This window comes from Scyliorhinus canicula, chromosome 21 (assembly GCF_902713615.1).
Source record: "Scyliorhinus canicula chromosome 21, sScyCan1.1, whole genome shotgun sequence".
Classification (NCBI taxonomy): Eukaryota; Metazoa; Chordata; class Chondrichthyes; order Carcharhiniformes; family Scyliorhinidae; genus Scyliorhinus; species Scyliorhinus canicula.
Window position 1 is genome coordinate 43,005,397 of NC_052166.1, and position 22,912 is coordinate 43,028,308.

At 40.6% G+C, this 22,912-nt stretch overlaps 1 protein-coding gene across 6 annotated transcripts in view; it reads left to right on the forward strand.

Moving 5' to 3' along the window:
• Window positions 1-22,912, forward strand: part of LOC119955671 (rab GTPase-activating protein 1) — a 223,105-nt gene that overhangs the window by 67,355 nt on the left and 132,838 nt on the right. For 4 of the 6 annotated variants that reach the window (XM_038782106.1, XM_038782109.1, XM_038782108.1 and 1 more), the window contains 8 exons: window positions 2,298-2,505; window positions 3,705-3,879; window positions 5,695-5,852; window positions 6,592-6,702; window positions 9,192-9,258; window positions 17,339-17,441; window positions 20,257-20,426; window positions 21,982-22,156. In XM_038782106.1, coding sequence (XP_038638034.1) covers window positions 2,298-2,505; window positions 3,705-3,879; window positions 5,695-5,852; window positions 6,592-6,702; window positions 9,192-9,258; window positions 17,339-17,441; window positions 20,257-20,426; window positions 21,982-22,156 — 1,167 coding nt within the window. Of the gene's footprint in view, window positions 1-2,297; window positions 2,506-3,704; window positions 3,880-5,694; window positions 5,853-6,591; window positions 6,703-9,174; window positions 9,259-17,338; window positions 17,442-20,256; window positions 20,427-21,981; window positions 22,157-22,912 lie in introns of those variants that run through there. The other 2 variants (XM_038782110.1, XM_038782112.1) reach the window with 2 other exon arrangements.

Consider the following 22,912-nt stretch of genomic DNA (forward strand, 5'->3'; position numbering starts at 1 on the left):
TTAGGTGTACTTTAAAGATCTGGTCACTCTTAGTTGCTATATTGCCCCTTAGTGTCCAGGGATGTGTGGGTTAAGTGGGGTTATGGTGTTGCAAGATTGGGGTGATTTTTCAGAGGGTTGGTGCAGATATGAAGGGCTGAATGGCCTCCTCCTCACTGTAGGGATTCAGTGAACTTGTGCAGGCCATAAATCTCAATTATGAAGATACTGGTTCTGCATTTTCACAGAGTGGTGCAGCAGCTGCGGGGCTTCTCCTGGTTACAACTCTAAATGGCTACCACCTTTAGGGGAAATGTTGCAGTGGGTCGGGTGCTTTTTTGCGCCGCCTTTTTGGCCCCGATCTTTTGGCGCTGTTTTTTTGGCGCTCAGTTGTTATGGCGCTCATTTTGTTGGCCCACCACGGTTTGGCGCCAAAGCATGTAAATAAATGGATTAAATTAAACTAGGATAAAAATACGAAACCTTTATTCTGTGAGAAAATTTAGGTTTGTCTTTCTTACTTAAAATACTTTCAGCCATTTCTGCAAACTTTACTGATTCTCATAAATTTTTATGAGAATCAGTAAAGTAAAATTAGACTTAACTACTTTTAAATTTTTAGAGTAAAATTCTAAGAGTATGTTGCGCTACAGAACTAGGTGGAATTTTGGTGGAACTAGGTACAGAACTACATTTAAAATGTTGGTTTTAAAAGTGGTTATTAAGTAGGTAATTAAGATCCGGCGCCAAATCGTTGAATGCCAAAACAATCGGCGCCGAACCAATTCAGCGCCAAAGAAACGGTGCCAAAAGATCGGCGCCAAAATGGCGGGACCAAATGGTACCATTCCCGTTGTAGCAGGGCTTTTAGATGTCTTCCATTGTTATAGGGGCATAGTGCAGCCAGGTGCAAGCACAGCCATTTGGGCCAGAAAGCAGGGTGAGAGGCCCTCAACTGAGTCTTTTGTCAGTGGAGAATATGAAAAGCTTGACTGAAACCTGCATAAATGTATGAAATTATATTTTCAGAGAATATTTAAAAAAAATAAATTTAGAGTCCCAATTCATTTTTTCCAATTACGGGGCAATTTAGCGTGGCCAGTCCATCTACCCTGCACATCTTTGGGTTGTGGGAGCGAAACCCACGCAAACACGGGGAGAATGTGCAAACTCCACACGGACAGTGACCCAGAGCCGGGATCGAACCTGGGACCTCGGCGCCATGAGGCAACAGGGCTAACCCACTGCGCCACCGTGCTGCCCTGAAATTATATTTCTACAGAATAGATTAAATCAGGGGTGGGCAAACTACGGCCCGCGGGCCGCATGCGGCCCACCAAGATCAAGTCATAAAAAGGGGGGGGGGGGGGGCTGTTGGGTTACTGGTATAGGGTGGATACGTTGACTTGAGTAGGGTGATCATTGCTCAGCACAACATCGAGGGCCGAAGGGCCTGTTCTGTGCTGTACTGTTCTATGTTCTATGTTCTATATGAGGCGCCCAGAATCATAACCGGGTGAAGCGCCATTTTTGAAAAGTAGAGAAAAAGAGGGCTAAAGGCAGGATGCCGCCGGGGGAAGCGCTGAGGTATATGCCGCACGCTAATTGGTTACAACCGGGACTATTAATTAATATACTATGCGGCCCTTTAAAATTGTGAATTTCTGAATGTGGCCCTTGCACGGAAAAGTTTGCCCACCCCTGGATTAAATAGATATTTATATGATGTATTATTTGCTGATTGAATGCTCAAACCTAAATCAGACACTTATACCTGTGGGCTCCGCCACCTGCAAGTTCCACTCGAGTCACTCACCAAATTGACTTGTCGCTTGGTCAAAATCCTCGAACTCTGTCCCTAACAGCACTGTAGAACTACTGCAGAGGTTCAAGAAGGCAGCTCACCACGATCTTGTCAAGTACAACTAGGAGTGGGCAACAAATGCAGGCCTAGCCAGCAATGCCTTACTCCCACAAATTAATAAAGAAAACAGTGTTTCAATGCTGCTTTCTTGCTGTTTTGTTTTAATTGTGTGTGGGTTGGTCACCTTAATTTTCAAATGTTAAATGGTGTCACATTGGAAAATAATTTGGGAAACATTGCCTTATATTGTCCTTCAGTATGGGAGCTATTTGAGGATTCATCACATCGGAGAACATTATCAAAGGTGGTTTACTTATTGTAAATCAAACAGTTGTAATTGATCTGAAGAGGCAATAAAAATGGATGTATCCTAGAATGGAAAGTGGGAGCCTGCTTTGATTCTATCCCCAGCAATGGCAGTGTGACATCAACATTCTCTTTGTTTTGAACTTGGCAGACTCTCCGGACTCAAGTCCCTCTACACCTATACCAGACGAAGACAGCATCTTGTTCAGCAAACTCACGTACTTGGGATGTGCTTCAGTGAATGCTCCCCGGAGTGAGGTTGAAGCCCTACGTATGATGTCCATCTTGCGAAGCCAGTGCCAAGTCCGGTTAGATGTAACCCTCTCAGTGCCTAATGTTTCAGAAGGAATTGTGAGGTGAGCATTAGAGTTTTCTGAATTGTAATTGGGATAGAGTGAACAATATCCGATTCACAGATAGGTGGTATTTAATTTTTCTGGTTTCTTTGATTTGGGATAAACTAGTAGTACAGCAATAGTTTCTACATGTTGTATTTTGTGCAATATAATGTGATGTGCTAATGGAGAAATCTTTCAATCGGGGAGACTTGACAAGCCCATGTCAAAGCTTACTATATATTTATAGATTACCTATATTGAATTAATTTCATATTTTTATGGTTGGTCAATTATTCCCAATGCTAAAGTTAATATTCTCTGTAAACTGACAATATGTGACTCTTCAGTATTCCACATCATCAGTGGATACTACTTATTCCTAGCTAATTTTATCTTTAGTTTTCAAATCCCCAAGCCTGTTCCATTGTGGATGAATGTCCCCTTTTACTTTCACCACCTGTTTATGCCTCACGTTTTCTCCTGATCTGGAAGTATTTATAGGGCTACCGTATGCTTAGCTTTCAAAGCACCGCTTATTTACTGTCACATGGATAACTGTCCTTTACTTGGATGCCTAATGTGGGAAAATGATTTTCTGCCTTCATGGTACCTAAATCAAGAAAACCTAACCAGGATCCTGCATCAGTAACCAGGAAATTTTCTGGCACTCTATTAATATTTGCCATTTATTACAAGCTGAGACTCAAAATGGCACGATTTCACAAGGCTAAAATAATTTGCTGTGTCTACAGCATCTTCTGCAAGGTGAGGATATATATTTTTCATTTGTGCTCGTAGCTTTTTTCCCCCCATCAAGCACAAATCTCAGAGAATACATGTAGTGAATGTATTCAAATGAGTCCAAGTTGTATTTGTTTCTAAATTAAAATATGGTAAAGTAAGAGCAGCAATGAAGTGGGCATTGACTCTGTGCACAATGCTACAGTGGACCTGTTGTCAGCGTGAGAAGGGACTAAACAGATGCCAGGTATCTTACTTCATGAGTGAATTAAAATTGGAAGGAGAATTATTCATGCACGACTGGTGCACAGATTGCCTAATGGGTCAAAACTACATTGATGAAGATAAGAGAGTGGATTCTGTTTATCTCATTTCATAAACTTATGTTGTGTGCCCAGAGACAAAAAAAGAGGGGTTTGGTAAAATTGAACAATTGGCACTAGAAGGTGCTATAATCATTTCTGAATTTCTTACAGACTGCTCGATCCACAAACAAACACTGAAATAGGAAACTATCCTATCTACAAGATCCTTTTTTGTGTCAGAGGACATGATGGTACTTCGGAGAGTGATTGCTTTGCCTTCACTGAAAGTCACTACAATGCAGAAATTTTCAGGATTCATGTCTTTCGATGTGAAATACAAGAAGCAGTAAGCCTTGACACATTTATTTACAAGTTACAAACTTATTAAAAATACCAAATGTTTAGAAGCAAAATATAAGTTGCACCGAATCCGATATAGATCATAGAATTTACAGTGCAGAAGGAGGTGAATTGGCCCATCGAGTCTGCACCGGCTCCCGGAAAGAGCACCCTACCCAAGGTTAACACCTCCACCCTATCCCCATAACCCAGTAACCCCACCCAACACTAAGGGACACTAAGGGCAATTTATCAAGGCCAATCCACCTAACCTGCACATCTTTGGACTGTGGGAGGAAACCGGAGCACCCGGAGAAAACCCACGCACACACGGGGAGGATGTGCAGACTCCGCACAGACAGTGACCCAAGCCGGAATCGAACCTGGGACACTGGAGCTGTGAAGCGATTGTGCTATCCACAATGCTACCGTGCTGCCCTATATATCCAAATATATCTGGATGATATATTTTGTAAATGTCTTTTGTGAATGTTGTTCATTCATGTTGACCGTGGGGTGGTGGGGAGGTTTGGTCCTGATATCTGCACTTACCAAACATAGTTATTTTTTGAGAATTCAGCATGGGTGTTCATTGTATAATCCAGATGCCACTGGCAGGACCCCTCGACTGAATTCCGCTTCATGTATCACAGCCTCACTTCACCAGTTCTGAGATCGAATTTGGAGTAGAGAAGAGATGGATCAAACCATTTTTTTTGTTAATACAATAAATTATGGTGTGTTGATAAGCTTGGTCCTAAGGCAAGTAAATAATGAATGTCTCTATTTTATAATGAGGATCGCATTTTTCAGGGTTGTACCTGTTTTGTTCTGTCGGTGAAATCAAGAAGACCATGCAAAATTTGTAATGTTATCCCTTAATTTTAGGAGGACAGTGAATTTGATGGGATTTATCAGATTCCACTAAACAAGTGTGGCGTGTGAAAAGAGCTGGTAGACAACTAGAGCAACCATGTGCTTGAAATGAATATGCGGGAATACATTGGGGAAAAAAATATTGTACCAGTAAAAATTTGATTTGGGTTTTTATTTTGAAAATATGTTCCCTGTGATGAATAGAGTGACAGTACCTCTGGGAGAGTTACATTGTGACCCTGGCCAGCCCCGTTGGAAATTATGGTAGCTGTAACATCAAAATTATTTGATCCAGAGTTGTATGATCCTTATGAAACCTCTCCAGTGTCTTGGCACTCACTTTCATTTGAAAGAAAATGGGTGCATTTTAAAGAAAAAGCACTTAACGGTGTATTTTTTGTGTTTCGTGCCAGAATATTAATTGATTCACTAATGCAGTTTATTTTCCGGTACCAGTATTCTGGTACTCGATGTTAACAGTCTATAAGTAGATATTAGATGCTGGATTTGCATAGAGCGTCGTCATAATTTTAAGAACAGTCAATATAAATAACGGTACAATATCTATTTATCAAACTGCTAGAAGTAACTTGGGTCCTGAAAAATGAGTATTATTAAGGCATGAGGGGGACATATCTTAAATAACTCTTCCTTTTAGATTTGACCTTAAGGAATTGATCTCTGTTGGGATTTGAAGCCTGACTATTGACCTTGTATTGCATATATTGGATAGTTTTGATCTAAAAGTAGTTTAATTGCCCTGAAAGCATCTTAAATCGGTTTCATTTTTGTCGGTGCTCATTAATGTTTGTGAAAAGGATGTTACTACTAGAAAGTTAATTAAAATAAATACTTGTGGAAATTGGAAACCAAATTTCAGAAATTATTCAATCCCAAATTTAAGATTGTTGTTTTAGCCAATTCATTTTCTCGTTATCTATTTTAGGTAAGTCGCATACTCTACAGCTTTGCCACAGCCTTCCGACGGTCTGCAAAGCAGACTCCCCTATCAACAAACCCACTAACACTAACCCCAGACAGCGATGTATTCACATTTACTGTTTCTTTGGAGATTAAAGAAGATGATGGCAAAGGGTATTTCAGGTATTTGACTAAGCTTTGGTGTTTTTTGCTGTTGTTGCCTATCAAAGGGAAGTGGTGTTCGAGAATGAAATGAAATGTAAATTAAATTCAATACCGATGTGAGGTAGTACATTTTGGAAGAATATGCAGATCACTTCTATCCTGAAAGGTACAATGCAGATTGGGTAGAGCAACAGAAATCTGAGTTCCAATATGCCAATCGCTAAAGTTGTGCCACTGGTTGGCAAGGTCACTTGAAATATAGCCTACTACTCAATTTTTTTAAAGAGCTGGAGAATTGAAAAGTAAGGAAGCTATACTAAACTGGTATCGAGCCTTGCTTTACACCACATGCATTTTTGAAATTATTTCATAAGATGTGCGTGTCGCTGGCTGCATATGTACAAAGTGTTGTAAGATTATTTCAGATTTTAGGACCATTTGTACTCTGCAGCAACACAGCTTAACCGCTGGGGAGCATACTCTAATGTGACATTTCCAGGAGCCTCCCTCTTTTTATTCCCGTGTTGCCACTTTGTATTGAATTATGGTGTCTTTTCGTGCTACTGGAAACTGCATTCATATTTCTGCCGCTGTACTAAATTTAAATCGGTCAGCCCTGGACGAAAAGTGAAACCCTTCAAAGTGCAATAGTGAAGTGGGACCCAGCCCCAGGGATGGATAGTCAGGGACAAAATGTATTAAATTCACTTGTACGAATTGTCAAAATGAGTTCATGTTTTTGGATTTTGCTTGACAGTGCAGTCCCCAAAGATAAAGATAAACAGTGCTTCAAACTCCGACAGGGAGTGGAAAAGAAGATTGTGATCTATGTACAGCAAGCCTCCAACAAGGAACTTATCATTGAAAGGTATCAAGTCATATCACCCAAACTATAGAAAAATATGATATTTGGATACTTTACCAAGTTTTTGAATTGTTTCAAATGTTGTTGTTCAGTATAGTTGTCTTGTTAGCTAGCCTTTGCCTATTTTGTGCTTTAAAGTTCGAGTGAGAAGCAACTTGAAAATCATGGTTTTCAGCTGTATTGTGATGTGAATTGTGTTTGTATGGAAAACGTTCCCAATTCATGCCATTGGAGTAAACCTTCCAAGTGATTTAGTGTGAGCTTCAATGTCCTTTTAAATTTTAGGACTGGAATGCAAAAATCATTTTTCTCCAATTCCCCCAGACATTAACACCAGCTTCAAATCCTAGATTTTTATTTTCCCATCCCAGTTATCCTTACAGGCTGTCAGAACGAGACAAGTTGTGCCAAACCGGTCTGTTTTGTATTGTAAATTTAAGTCCACAATGAACTAGCCTGACATTTGCCAACCTAATTCCACGTAAGATCCTAGTGCAGCTCAGAGAGGAATGACTCATGCCATCAGTCAGTGCGGGATTTGAGTTCTGGTCCCATGGCTGAACACTTTCCTGTCCCAATTATTCATATGTTATCTAAACCTTGCTATTAACTTGTAAAGTAGCAAACTTCCAGCAGTAACCCCAAGACTGTCCATAAACCGGTACGTAAAGCCTATTCTGGTTTCTCATTATGTACACTGTCAAGTTTGGGCCCTGGCTGTCTATCTGTGTGTGTCTCTCTTTCTCCCTCTCCCTCTCTCTTTTCTGTCTCCCTCTCTTTTCTCTCTCTCTCTCTTTTCTCTTTCTCTGTCTCCCTCCCTCGCTCCCTCTCTCTCTCTCTCTCTCTCTCTCTCTCTCTCTCTCTCTCTCTCTCTCTCTCTCTCTCTCTCTCTCTCTCTCTCTCCCCCTCTCTCTCTGTCTCTCTCTTTGTCACCCCCCCCCCCTTTCCCTGTCTCTCTCTCCCTGTCTCTCTCTCTCTGTCTCTCTCTGTCTCTTCCCTCTCTGTCTCCCTCTCTCGCTCTCTCTCTCTCTCTCACTCTCTGTCTCCCCCCCTCTCTCTCTCTCTCTCTCTCTCCCCCCCCCCCCCCCGCCTTTCCCTGTCTCCCTCTCTCCTTGTCGTTCCCCCCACCCCCCAACCATGGTCCCCCTTTTCCCTGTCTCCCTCTCTCCTTGCCTCCCCGCACTACCAACCGTACCATTTGGGCTCCGGTCAAAATATAAATCAACAAATGCAATAAACATCTTGTACAAGAGGGAAAGGTAACAGTTATCAAAGTTTAATCAAAAATATACTTGATGAGTAAAAATTATGCCTGCTACATGTGAAATAATGCCTTTTCATCCAGAAATTTTTGTATAATCTGAAGCATGCCTATACTGTATGATCCATTGTGGCTCTTTCCGAGATCTCTGCTCCAACTCTTTTTTTTTGGCTGACTAATTGGTGTTTGAAGTTGTGGCATGAGTATAGCTCAACCCTGGTACTCATTTTGTTCAGATGAGAAAATAAAAATCTCTGCATTGTGCGCAGTTGTATACTTTGTGTTTTTACCTTAAATTCCCTATTTGACTTCTTTCCACCCTTCTGTTTTATTCTTTCAAAAATTATTTTTCAACAGTGTCTGCCCATGATAATGTATTCGCGTATGTCATAAAGAGTTTGTGCATGCTCAAAGTACACAGCTTGGAAATTTCTTTTTTATATACTTTTCTTCGTTGTGTGGGAATTTAAAGAAATTGAATTTTGCTATTATCTGCATTGATCAATTAAAATCTTCAGTTTCCAATAAAATTGTGTTATTTTGCTAAAAATATAGAGGGCAGTGTAGTACTACTGAAAATCAGCAAATGTTACTTCAGTATTTTAACTCACAGGTTTTAAGTACCACTATATAGCAGTACAAATTTACAAGTCCCTTTAAATCTTTTTTTTCTTGTATCCTGTAATATTTGTTGTCACTGCAGAATTATTTCTTAAGTGCAGTGATTGACTTCGTATAATTTACAACAATGCATTCCTGTTTGTAACAACTGTTTGCAGGGAACATTTTCTTCAATCCTCCTTTATACTTCCAATATATATCCCATTAATGGCCACTTCAGCATGCAATGGAAATAGTTCACAAATTATCCTGTCAAACCCTAGAATTTTTAACACGCCTGTCAGAATCCCTTAATCTTGCCTCCATTCATAAAATCTTTTTCAAATCTTCATTTTTAAACTATGTTCTCCCATTCTTGGTAGAATATCAGAGTCAATATGCATTTTGTACAGTTTGCAATTTATCTCTAATGTGGCATCCAAAACGTGCGCCCCATTTCAATTGCTATTCAACAAGGAGGTCACTGTATTTAAAATGCAAGTTTGCTCTTCTAGTCAAAGCTTATAAGTAGAACACTGCAACCAAGCTCTCGTAAAGTTGGAATTAATATCATAACATGTTTTATTCATCCGTAGCTTTATCAATGTTTTCAGTTATGTTCTCTCATTAGGTGCTTTGGCCTTCTTCTCAGTCCTGGCAAAGATGTACGCAACAGTGACATGCACCTTTTGGATTTGGTAAGGTGGCATTCCAAATGTTGGGACTAAATAAGCAGCATGTTTTTTATTTCCCTTATTTCAATTATCTGGCACAGTGAAGTAAGGATTTTTCAATCCCGATTTTTCAGTTTAATGCATTATAGGTCAGAAGAGCTGTTAAAGTAAATGGCATTCAGTAGCGTTGTAAAACCTGAGATCATTTCACCATAGCTTTAAAGGATGGAGCCTGCTCTTTTTTTTTTAATGCGCGTCTTTTGACTTTTTGGCAAAGTCAAAGATTGCAATGATACGAAACAGAAAATGCCAGAAAGAAAAATACCCAGCAATTCAGACAACATCAGTGGAAAGAAGAATAGATTTAACCTTTCAGGTCAATAGGAATTCATCAGTTCTACTTTTGTGATGAATCACCCTGGAGAACCCACAGAATTTAAATCCTGTAATGTTTAGAAAGCCCTCCCCTCTTTCCACTTAAGGATGGCTATTCAGGTTACAGAAGAAAGTAGGTATCTAAACCTCAAAATGATGGAATATATCTGGTCAGAGCCACGTGGCTGCATTAAAGTGAGATGTGCCCTCAACCACAGGGACTGGGATTTCCAAAATGGAAAATTATGAATTAAGAACCAGGAATAAGGGAAAATGTTTCTATTTCAGAAATAAGCGCAGATGTGCAGTCAAAAACTAGTACTGAGGAGGATTGTCCTACCCATATGATACACACCGTACAAATAGCTCTTTTATATCTAATGATAAAATCCACAGACTTCTAGGATGCTAAAAATCCAAATCAAGCCAATGGGGTAGAAAATACTCCCAGCCTCACTATGAGGACCTTATGCCCTGACTTTTCTGTAATTGGTCTGATAATCTGCAAGAGTAAGCATGGTAGAAGCTGGAAATATATAAATATATTTCATGTTCTTTGTCTGACATTTGAATCCATCAATTGTCTTGAATGATGGGAATGTTGCCACTTGAGGTTCAATAGCGATGTGAAATAAGCATGATAAATGGTTGTTCGGGGCAGCACGGTGGCACAGTAGTTGGCACTGCTGCATCACAGTGCCGAGGTCCCAGGTTCAATTCCGGCTCTGGGTCACAGTCTGTGTGAGCTTGCACATTCTCCCCGTGTTTGCGTGGGTTTCGCCCCACAACCCAATGATGTGCAGGTAGGTGGATTGGTCACGTTAAATTGCCCCTTAATTGGAAAAAATGAATTGGGTACTCTAAATTTAATTTTTTTAAATTAATAAAATGATAGATGCTTGCTTGCTTTGAAGCAATCCATTTGAAGTCTGTACTATTCCATTAGAGACAATGGATGTGCAGACTCGAAATTACAGCATCTAGATCTAGCATGTTAAAAAAATTGTATAAAACTATGGCCAATAGGAGCCCTGGGGTGAAAGACCACTTCACTCTATTTAAACTTTCTCTGCATCCACAGAGAACAAGGTGGAATTAGTGATTTCAGTCGAAAACTACCCGATGTGATTGATGAATATCAAAAAATAATAAAAGTTTCTGCCTTATTCGAGTGAATTAATTTGGAAAAGGAATTATTCTGAGTATTTGCAAACATTTTCCTTTGAATTATGATTCCAGTCTTTTTAAAGCGAGATAGGGGAGCCCCAGCAGTTATGCCCATTGGGACCCATGCCTTTTTTCAATCCGAGAGATAGCACTTTTTAGCCTTGGAGATGAAAACAGTGCTTGTAATTTTATTAGACATTTTCGTGAGTAAGGGAGCCAATTTTGTCCAAGCCAACAGAAAAACCATTTAAGCCTGAAGCCTTGCAATCTTGAAAGGAGCTTTGTCGCTCCAAGCAGTCCATCCAGTACGATTTGTTCAAGATGTATTGGTGCTTAAGATTGTGCAATTAGTCTCTGTCTCCAGAGATGCTTTGGCTCATGGTTTATAGAAGATTAAAATAAAGCTATCTAAATTAATTAACATCCTTTGAACAATGGCAAAGATTACTTTTTTTTCAACCCCAGTACCTATAGAAGTGAATAATGTTACAAAGAATAAGTGGCTCCGCATCATAGTTCTCTAGGATCATTTGAGTTGGGGGTGCTGAGGTAGTCTGGAAGGGGGGAAAGACATAAGTCCAGATCTTTCAACTAGTGGCAATGCTGGGCGCAATGTCGTTGCAGGCAAAGTTTTCAAAGGTCTCAAAGCCTTTGGGTAGTTAAATGGGTGGCTGATGGAAGGAGGAAATGAGTGAACTGTCGGGTGGGATAGAGGCGGGTCAGACTGGGGAGTGGGGAGGTTGTTGGAGGGTAGGGGGTGGTGGGTATTAACCAGCATAGCGTTTCCAAGGTTATTATGAAGCTACGTCCTGCATATCTGGGCCAGATCTTTTTTTTCCTTTATTCTTTCATGGGATGTGGGTGTCGCTGGTAAGGCCAGAATATGTTGTCCGTCCCTCACTGCCCTCGAACTGAGTGGCAGTTAAGAGTCAACCACATTGCTGTGGATCGGGAGTCACAAATAGGCCAGACCAGGTAAGGATGACAGATTTCCTCCCCTAAAGGACATTAGTGAACCAGATGGGTTTTTACAACAATCGACAATGGTTTCATGGTTATCGTTAAAGACTTTTAATGCCAGATTTTCATTGAATTCAAATTTCACTATCTGCTGTGGAAAGGTTAGACTAAATAAATCCCTTCTAACTTCAGTATAACTATTTTTAGCACCAGACTGATAAGGGAGCCCCACCCATGTCCAACCTCACCCGATGTCTGACCTCCCCTGATGTGCAACGACCCCCCTGCCCCTGGTGTGTCCACCTCCCGTTGTCACCCCCTCCCAAGGCCCTCCCCCCAAATCATATCCACTTACCGTAGATGCTTATCTTCCTGGCTTGTCACTTTTAATTAGACCTTTAAACTTACCAGCTTTACAGAAATTTGTGCTGTCAACAGAGTGTCCTCTTTCAGTCTGATTCTTTTAGCCTTTGATCCTGGGCCCGATTATCTCTGTGTGGATCTCGTCCGGCCTGAGTCACGAAGGTCGGCCAGGACAGGCACTGAGAAGTTTGGCGCAGGTAAGCAGGTGTGGAGTGGCAATCCGATGCTGATTGCCACTCCGAGGAAGTTATGGTCCATTAAATTGAGGTTCCACTGCTTGACCGACTCATGAACCCAAGTTAGAATGACTGAAGCATGATGTAGCTCAACTGAAGTCTTAACATTACATTTCATTAACTTTTTAAGTTTTTAAAAAATGGTTTGAATATGATTTGTGTAGGTTCGGGAAAATGGCTAACGCAATCAGTTTGTGTTAAACCGTACCAATATAGGGTCCTTGGAGAAAGATTTGAGGGGGGGGGGGGGGTCGGTCTATGATTATAATAGTAAGAAACCTTTGACAGGAGGTAAAAGTGAGAGAATACAGATTTGGCGCATGGACATATAATCTGGTTGTGGCCAAATGACAGAAACTGGAATGTGGCAGCCTTGTTCAAATTTGTTCTCACTTTGTGAGATTATTAGATTATTGTGTGATTATCTGGGGTCATTAACTGGTGTCAACAGTAGTTTTAAAGTGATTAATCAGATTCTGAGGAAATGACATGAATTTGCACTCTCCAAATAGTTTGTTTCTTGACAATGGAATTAAAACTGTAGAAATGTATTGTTTTGTTGGGATTTTGGCTTGATTGGACATTCATATAATTTTGCTGTTAAGCTTTGAGTGATCATTTTTAGCTGCCATGTGTGTCAATTCATCTTTCTGTATATAATAAATTTTACACATCAGTGCTGCTGTGAAATGGGTGGTATATTGTGAACAATGTATGCCTGCTTTTCTGCCATGTGCTTCTGGCAGGCAAGGCTCCCAACCGGAAGAGCAGACTTGTAAAATTATCAACATTGTGTATTACTTTCAGCTTAAAAAGCAAATTTTTTACCTTTTGGGCATTTGCTACCACTTCATGGTATAAATGTAGGTGGTAACATTTTTAAGTCCATGAAAGCAGAGTCTTATCTTCAGATGAAAATGATGGCTTACATGGTAAAATCCAGATATATATATATTGATTGACATTTGTCTAAGATTGACCTTTATAAACTTTTCATCATTAATTTCATTTACTTTAGTTGTAAACTAGTCAAGTAGGGATAATGACACTAAACCATTGAAGATTTTATATTTCTTTTGCACGAATGTGTTAATCAGTTAAAGGATGTTGGTTCTGGAGAGTGGCATACCTGTTCTTTTTTTTTGTTAACCTCGTGTCAATTTTAAGCACTTGCAGTTCAGGCGTAGCACAGTCGCTGTATAGTAACTTTCCATCAACATAATTTAAGAGTAGCATCTACCATGGCACCAGAGTTGTGAAATTTTCATTTTAAACACCAGCTAAATTATACAACTTTTACTGCTAGCAAGAGGACACATTAATCTGTTCAAGCCAGATGTAAATTTTACTCACATAAATGAAAACCTGTGCCATTTTGGTTCCCTGCATAACAATCTTTCAACATAATAAAGCAAGCATTCTATTTCTGTCATTTGAGCAGATCATTCAGGATATGGGTGGAATAAAATAGTGTGCTAGATTCAAGAACAAGTTACTCTAATAATATAATGCTATAATATAGGAATAGTAGTTCAAATATTTGTTCTACTCCCACCATGTTAAGTTTAGCAAATGCGGACAGCCAATTTGTGCACAGCAACCTGCACGTTTGTGCTTCCTTGCTTAGTTATTGGCCCAGGTCTTTCGGTCAGCGTCAAAACAGCAGCTGCCATATTCGGGTACGTATGTAAAATCAAGTCTTTCAGTGGGTGGGTGGGTGAGTGAATGGGGGGGGGGGGGGGGGAGCTAGTTGGGCTGTCTGAGGAAGCTGGTTAGGTGTTTGGCAGTATAGTTGGGCTGGGGACGGTTTGGGTCGGGGATTGTGTTGGGAATTGGGTCAGTTAAACTATGCTGGCAAATTACTGAGTTAGACCCGGTATTAACCAGCATAGCATTCCCTGGGTGAGTATCCACATAGAACATAGAACATAGAACAGTACAGCACAGAACAGGCCCTTCGGCCCTCGATGTTGTGCCGAACAATGATCACCCCACTTAAACCCACGTAACCCGTATACCCGTAACCCAACAAACCCCCCATTAACCTTACACTATGGGCAATTTAGCATGGCCAATCCACCTAACCCGCACATCTTTGGACTGTGGGAGGAAACCGGAGCACCCGGAGGAAACCCACGCGCACACGGGGAGGACGTGCAGACTCCACACACAGTGACCCAGCCGGGAATCGAACCTGGGACCCTGGAGCTGTGAAGCATTGATGCTAACCACCATGCTACCGTGAGGCCCCTCAAAACATACGTTCGGAGTATCTGGCCCAAGTCCCTGTCATTGAGCTCAGTGTTTGAGACTTTCACAGAGGCTTCAGGACAGCGGAAATCAGCCCATTGGAAGTTCAAACTTCCTGGCAAATTTCACACCTGTATGCATCAGGACTAATGCCGTGTCCTGACACCACCTTATGTCAAATATCTGATGCAGGTACTGGAAGATTTGGGCCATTACATAATTCCAGAAAGTACCGTGCTTAAAAATAAACATTTGTACTTTCCTGTGGCGTTTCTCTCATTTTATAAAAGTGCAGACTGCTTGAGGGTATAAATGAAGATTAACCAAAGCAGTTTTGAGTCAGGAAGAAGTAGTAGGAATCGCTGCTATTAAGAGGCTTTTGAAGGTAAGGAAAGAGGTAATTGGAAAAAAAAGTAGTGTTTGAAGAGTTCCAGAGGGAAGGGGATGTTGTGACTGGAACAGAAGAAGCAGGATATAAGCAATACTGGAGAGTTTGAGGGGGGGAAAAGGTGCGTGCTCAAGCTAATGCGGGCATGGTTTGCCTAATGGAGTGGAATGAAGCTGAGGAGGGATTTAAGGTTGAAGATAAAAATATTGAGTTCAGTTCACTGAAGTATGAAGGAACTAAAGGTGGGCTAGGAGTTTTGGAACATTCCTCCATGAGAGGATGTAGAGTCACAGAGCGGCAGTTTATGAAGGATGGGGAGGCCGTTAAATTGAACATTTGAGAATGAGTTCATGAGTATAGGATTCAGTAACAGTAGGGAGGAGCGAGGGGAATAGAAGTGGAAGAAGCCAGTCTTGCAATGGAAAAAGATTTGGGGCTTGAAGCTTCAGGCCTGGCGATGTTGGTGTGAGCGGAATAAGATTGGTTAATTTCAGTTAACCAAGAACTGAAATTTGCACTGGATGTCAAACAAGCAATTAGGTACAAATGGTAAGTCCCCATTTAAGTTGCCTCAAAGTGTTGGCCGCTTTAGCATCGTGGATGTAGTGGAGCTGGCGTGCAGGCTTGACGTCGGGATTTCTGATTTGGCATTGTTGTGTGCTGTGGCCGACATAGCGTGAGCCAATTGGCACTTTTGGAGTGGCCTCCCTTCCTTTCACTGTGAGGGTTTAGGAGAGGGAAATTGAGAGATGAGAAGTAAGTCAAAGAGTTAGCATAATTCTTTTATATTTTTACATTTATTTTAAGTTATTTGAAAGTGAGCGTGATGGTAAAGTCACTGGATTAGTAATCCAGAGGCCTAGGCTAATGCTCTGGGGTCCAGGTTGAAGTGGGTGGAATTTAAATTTGATTACTTAATAAATCGAATTGAACGCTAACCTCAGTAACAATGACCATGAAACTATCATTGATTGTCATAAAAACCCACCTGGTTCTCTGGTGTCCTTTAGGGGAGGAAATCTGCTGTCACTACTTGAAACTCCAGTCCACAGCAATATAGTTGACTCTTGATGTACCGTTGAAATGGCCTTGGAAGCCACTCAGTTGTACCAAACTGCTGCAAAAAGAAGACAAATTAGATGGAATGCAGCAGTTCAAGAAGGCGGCTCATCACCACCTACTAAAGCTCAGTTAAAGGTAGAAAATGCCTTGCCTGAGATCTCCACAACCCATGAAAGAGCTTTAAACAATCCACATTTAGAAATTTGGGAGTGTACAATATTTCAATTTGCAGGGCAAAATGTTTTACATTTTTTTCTGGTGAGAAGGTTCTACAAAACCTAACTCCAACTTTTTTCATTGGTTGTTATGGGAAGATCTGATTAGCTTAAAGTTGTCTCACTAAAAATTGCGTTTTTCAGAAACACAGCTACACACAGTGAAGAATTTCTGCAGTAGGACCGGTGTAGGTGTCTCCTTTCGGGCAGCATTAATGCCATGTGAAAAGTGTTTGGGAAGTCTCAAACCTGCTATTTGTGATCATGGGCTATAAGCACAAAATGAGCTATAATTCAGATAGATGGTGTGGACATGACATACACACTAGAACAGGAGTAGGCATAGCTCTGAGATTGAGTTAAAATACAGTTCACAGAAGCCACTTTCACCGTGTCAAGGTAAAGTAAGGTCGCAGATGTTAGATTGAGGATTAAATCCTGTACCAGCTTTGTTTTAGATGTCCTTAATACTTAAAGCAGGGTTATGACTAGGCTGTCGCAAGCTCTGCTCACTGTGGTTTGACAGCTGTTTTGATGAGAAGTTGTATCACATTTAAAATAAATCTCAACAAAGTGCTGCATGGCGGCACAGTGGTTGGCACTGCTGCCTCACAGTGCCAGGGACCCAGGTTCATTTCTGGCCTTGGGTGACAGTGTGGAGTTTGCATGTTCTCTCTGTGTCTGCATGGATTTCCGTGTCTGCAAGGATTTCCCCCGGGTACTCTGGTTTCCTCCCACAGTCCAAAGATGTGCAGGTTAGGTGAATTGGCCGTGCTAAATTCTCCCTTAGTGTCCTGTCCTGAGATATGTAGGTTAGGTTAAAGGGATGGGATTGGGTAGGGGAGTGGGTTTGGGTGGGGTGTTCTTTCAGAGGGTCAGTGCTGACTTGATGGGCTCCTGTACTGGAGGGATCCTATGAAAATACACATGTGTTCAAGCTGTCCTCTGCTGAGAATTGTTTCATAGTATAAATAAGATGTCTTCACCCATAGGTCAAAATTATAATACTGAAAAGTAATCTTCTAGTATAAATTGGGTATTAACAAGAATAGAAAAAAAATCAGTTCTGTTGCAATTGTTCTTTGCAGGAATCAATGGGTAAAAGCTCAGATGGTAAATCTTATGTAATTACTGGTAGCTGGAATCCCAACACATCACATTTTCAAGCTGTAAATGAAGAAACACCTAAAGGTAATAAAATATGCTTATCTTAAAGATGCAAAATGAAAGGATAGCATTGTAAAGCATGCTTTCTTATAGGATAATCTGCATGTTTTCATTTTTAAAGGCAAAGTTATCAGAGTTAAAAGCCCAAACTACACAGAAACACAAACTATGCTTTTATCTGCTTGATCCTACTACAAATTCTGTTGTTCAATAAATAGTTATTTCAGAGATTAATGCTTCACATAAAAATGTGAGATTTCAAATTTGAAAATGTTAGTCAACAAAGAGCTCAACTCTGCTTTTATTTTATTATATATTCATGGAAAGTTTTGTTTATATAATCATTTAAGTTCTTAAAATGGCCGAAAGTGCTTCACAGGAGCATTATTGGATAATAAAATTGATACTGCACCAAAGAGGGCGACATTTTGACAAGTGACCAATAGTTATGTCAATGAAGTAGGTTCAGAGGGTTGTTTCAAAGGAGGAGAGGTGGTGGGCTTAGACAGGAAATTCCAAAACCTAGAATTGAGACAGCTGCTAGCTGCCAGTAGTGGGGTCAAGGAAAGGGGGGGGGGGGGGGGGGGGGGTGCAGGAAGGCTGGATTGGGGGAACATTAGAATTTTGAAGGAATTTAAGTCTGGAGGGGTGAGGCTATGGCGAGATTTTAACAGGAGGATGATGAAATGTTAAAGTTGTGGCATTTGCGAACCTAGTATGTCTTTAATTTGCTTTGAAAGGGCTTCACTAACGAGTGAGGTTTTTTGGTGAGGACTATTCTAAAAAATAGTGATGGGGTCTGTATACCAGTAGCGTTCTTAACTCCGGCTTTGCTGACCCATCTCAACATCCTTCAGGTACCTTTAACCTAATTTTATACAAATGAATGTATGGCCCATATCACTGTCTACACAGATAGACTGGCTTTCTTTTGGGCTAGATGGGCTTTACCAAAACAGCCAGAGATAACCCTCTGTTTAATACTATTGTAATCCAATGTTGATTTGGGACCATGAGTGATGACACAAGAAATAGGAGCAGGCGCACACCATATAGCCCATCAAGCCTACTCTGCCATTCAGTACAATCATGGCTGACCGTGGGCAACTCCACCTCCCTGTCCATTCCCCCATATCTTTTGATTCTCAGATAGAGACCAAAATCTATCTATCCCAGCCTTAAATATATTCAACAATGGAGCATCCACAACCCTATGGGACAGAGAATTCCACAGATTTACAACACTTTTTGAGTGAAGTAATTTCTCCTCATCCTAAATGATTGGCCCCATATCCTGAGACTATGCCTCGAGTTTTAGATTCCCTAACCAGCAGAAACCATCTCTTTGCGTCTTCTCTATCAAGCCCCTTCAGAATCTTGCATGCTTCAATGAAATCATCTCCTATTCTTCTAAACTCCAGAGAAAATACGCACAATTTGCTCAGACTCTCGTCATAGGACAACCCCTTACCATCTCTTAGCGTCTTCTCTATCAAGCCCCTTCAGAATCTTGCATGCTTCAATTAAATCATCTCTCATTCTTCTAAACTCCAGAGAAAATACGCACAATTTGCTCAGACTCTCGTCATAGGACAACCCCTTTAGGTTCCACTTTAGTTAACCATCACTGTACATTTATATCCTTCCTTAAATGTGGAGACTAAAACTGAACATGTGGTCTCATCAAAACCCTAACAAGATTTCTTTATTCCTGTATTTTACTCCCCTTACTCAAGGCCAGCATGCCAGTTGCCGTCCTAATTGCTTGCTGTAGCTGTCTATTAGTTCTTTGCATTCCTTCTGCGAGCGTCCTCAAATCTCTTTGAACAACAAGAATTTGAAGTTTCTCACCTATTTAAAAGAAAATTCAGCTCTTCTGTTCTTTCGACCAACGTGGACAACTTCAGACTTCTCTATATCATAATGCATCTGCCCCCTTGCCCACTCACCTAACCTGTCTATATCTCTTTATAGCCTCCCCATAACTTACCTTTCCACCTAGCTTTGTATAATTCGCAAACTTAAATACATTACCTCTTCATCTACGTCATTAATATAGATTGTAAATAGCTGAGACCCCAGCATTGACCATTGTGGTATTCCATTATTCACTACCTGCCAACTTGAAAATGTCCCTTTAATGCTCACTCTCTGCTTCCTGTCTAGAAACTAATCCTCTTCAAGCTAATATATTACCTCCAAATTCATGCACACTTATCTTGCCTATTTACCGTTTGACCTTATTTACCCTATTTACCTTATCGACATCTGATGATTTTCTGAATTTTGAAGTCTTACAATGGCTGATGATGATTGATTGAAGTTGACATGAGAACCATGTGATAAAATTTGCATTTTGAATGGAGGGTAGATTAATGTGTAGATTGCAATCTATTCTGATTATATCACTGTGTTCGCATATTTGTCTCACTATTATGGTCTGATCAAATTTTATGTGTTAAAATTTAATTCAACAAAACTTGGAGAAAAGTACAGATGAGATTGATTCGAAAAATTATTCTGAAAACTCAAACTTCCTTTCTGCAGCTTGCATCCATTGCCCAACATGCCTGCCTCACCTCTCTCCTCTATTCACAAAACGTGATACCAATCTTGCCTACATATGGTGCCATGCACCTATACAAAAAAATGTGTTAGCTTTAAACTGTGAGATCTTGTACCTAGTAAAAATCATCCAGAGATAAAACTTTAAAAGTAACACACTAAAATAAATGCGTATGTTAACTTGAATGTAATGTCATTTGGGTTCACATTCAGCCAAATACACAAGCATACAATACTATGTTGCTGAAGAACATTTTGCCTTTTCTTTTTGCAGACAAATTGCTTTATATGACAACTGCAGTTGACTTGGTCGTTACTGAAGTGCAAGAGCCAGTCCGCTTTCTTCTGGAGAACAAAGTCAGAGTATGTCCGCCTACCGAAAGAATGTTTTGGCCCTTCAGTAAACGAAGTTATACAGAGACATTTTATTTAAAGCTCAAGCAGGTAACAAAAATAATTTGGCTAGTTTAGCTTGTATTAGGAAAATAGGTATTGGAGAACTTGATAGCTCCACATTGTAACTGGGAACCTATAAATTGACTTTCCTTTCCCTCCTGCCAATTTTTCCCACTGTTCTCTCTTGATTGTCATTCGACCATTTACTACTTTCGCAATGTTACCTCTCCTGCAGGAAAGTTGCAGTGCTGTTTCAAGTTGGTTACCAGTTGACATACAAACTACCTGGAAAATGTACTACTTCATACTCTTCCCTTCCTCAAAGTATGGAAGGCTATAACTTCTATTTGGCCCCTTCTTACAGCAATGTGGCTGAGATGTGGAGCGCAGTGGAGTGGGGGATTTAACCTATCACTTAGCTTCACCAGATTTGATCTGTCTTAAAAGCATTTTACAGAAAACTTGACCTCTGTTCACGCTCTTTGCACCTCAAAAGCTAATCTTTTGACGAAGCTTTGGGCCCGAAAGATGTGCTTGTTAGGTGAATTGGATATTCTGAATTCTCCCTCGGTGTACCCGAATAGGCGCTGGAATGTAGTGTCTAAGGGCTTTTCACAGTAACTTCATTGCAATGTTAATGTAAGCCTACTTGTGAAAATAAAGATTTTTTTTTTAAAAATCACCTCCCAGAAACTGCCTGCAGCCTAATTTGTACTAAGTCCTGTTCACCTATCACCTCTTCCCTTGTCGACCTACATTGCTTCCTGATTTTAAAATTCTCTTCCTTGTGTTCAAGGCTAACCATGGCCTCATCCCTCTCCATCTCCGTACCCTCCTCCAGACCGTTGTCATCCAAGAGTTCTGCATTTACCTAATTACAGGCTCGTGCATTTCTGATTTCCTCCATCCCCACTGTTGGTGACTGCTCCTTTGGCTGCCGAGGCCTAAAACTCTGGAAATCCCACACTAAACTGGGGCAGCAGGGTAGCATGGTGGTTAGCATAAATGCTTCACAGCTCCAGGGTCCCAGGTTTGATTCCCGGCTGGGTCACTGTCTGTGTGGAGTCTGCACGTCCTCCCCCTGTGTGCGTGGGTTTCCTCCGGGTGCTCCGGATTGGCCATGCTAAATTGCCCGTAGTGTCCTAATAAAAGTAAGGTTAGGGGGGGGGGGTTGTTGGGTTACGGGTATAGGGTGGATACGTTGGTTTGAGTAGGGTGATCATGGCTCGGCACAACATTGAGGGCCGAAGGGCCTGTTCTGTGCTGTACTGTTCTATGTTCTAAACCTCTGTGTCTGTCCGACTCTCTCCTCCTTCAGAATGTTCCTTAAAAGCTAAAGCCCTGGAACTTTTCACTGCAGTAAGGGCACTATATAAATGCAGTCACGTGCCACGTAGATCCCTGACATTCTCTTGAATAAACAACAAGAAGCAACTTAGCATTTTTGTGACAAAATTGGCTGAAAGCTAAACCCAGAAAAGTTCCTTATTTAAACATGAAATTTGAATAATGGCCACTGCAGGTGTAAAAGGTTATTGATGACATGTTTCAGTACCTAGTATATGACCCCTAAGCCAGAACAACTGTTAAAATTATTTTGCAGATTGAACGAAAAGAAAGAAAAAGTAATAGTGATACACTGTATGAGGTTGCAAGTTTGGAAAGTGAATGTGAACGTGAGCGAAGGAAAACAACAGCAAGTCCAACCATAGGCGTATCTCATTATGGATCACAGGGATCTATCATCCCTTCACCTCCTGAGGATGATGAAGAGGAAGGTGAGTTTACTCCAACTCTTGAGCTGGTGTTTTTTCTTTTTAATCTAATTTACAATTCACGCGATGACTTTTGGCGTCAGACTCCTCCTGGTTTTGGGTTGTAACCGTTTAAAACTTCAAAGCTTTGCCATCATTTTAGACTGATTGTGTTTAGAATTCATTTCTGAACAAAGTTATGGGACTATTGAGGTTGAAATAAAGATTAGAATATTTTGTGTGTGGCTTTCATCTGCATCTGGTACAAACCCATTACTGTCTCCCAAAGTGCTGGTTACCGGGCAGTTTTTTTGCTGCACCAGATGTACATTTAAATGATTGTATATGTGCAATGTTTAAGCTGCAATTGCTTTTTGTGGCTTACAGTTTTATCCAATGATAAAGCTTCTATATGGATCACTTTAAAGTCATTCAACACAATGTAATCTAAATCATGGCTGCCGTCTCTTCTGATAGAAAGTGTTTATACAGCTGTAGGCCTACTCTATTTGCTGCTGACGTGTGAAGCTGCCTTTGGTAGCAAAGGCAATGTAGACTTAAACGGATGTAAGTTTGTCTTGATCCTGAGGTCCAGTTGCTTTCCTCATTTTATTTTTCCTGAAGTATGAATAATTTGGAAAGGTTATCAATACTGAAATCATTTATATATAAATAAATATTCCTGAGGTGCTTCCATTGTTTTAAGCCTGTCAACCAATGTATCGTGGTAGATTGAGAAATTAATGTGTGATACACTATGCAAGAGTAATATTCCGTTAA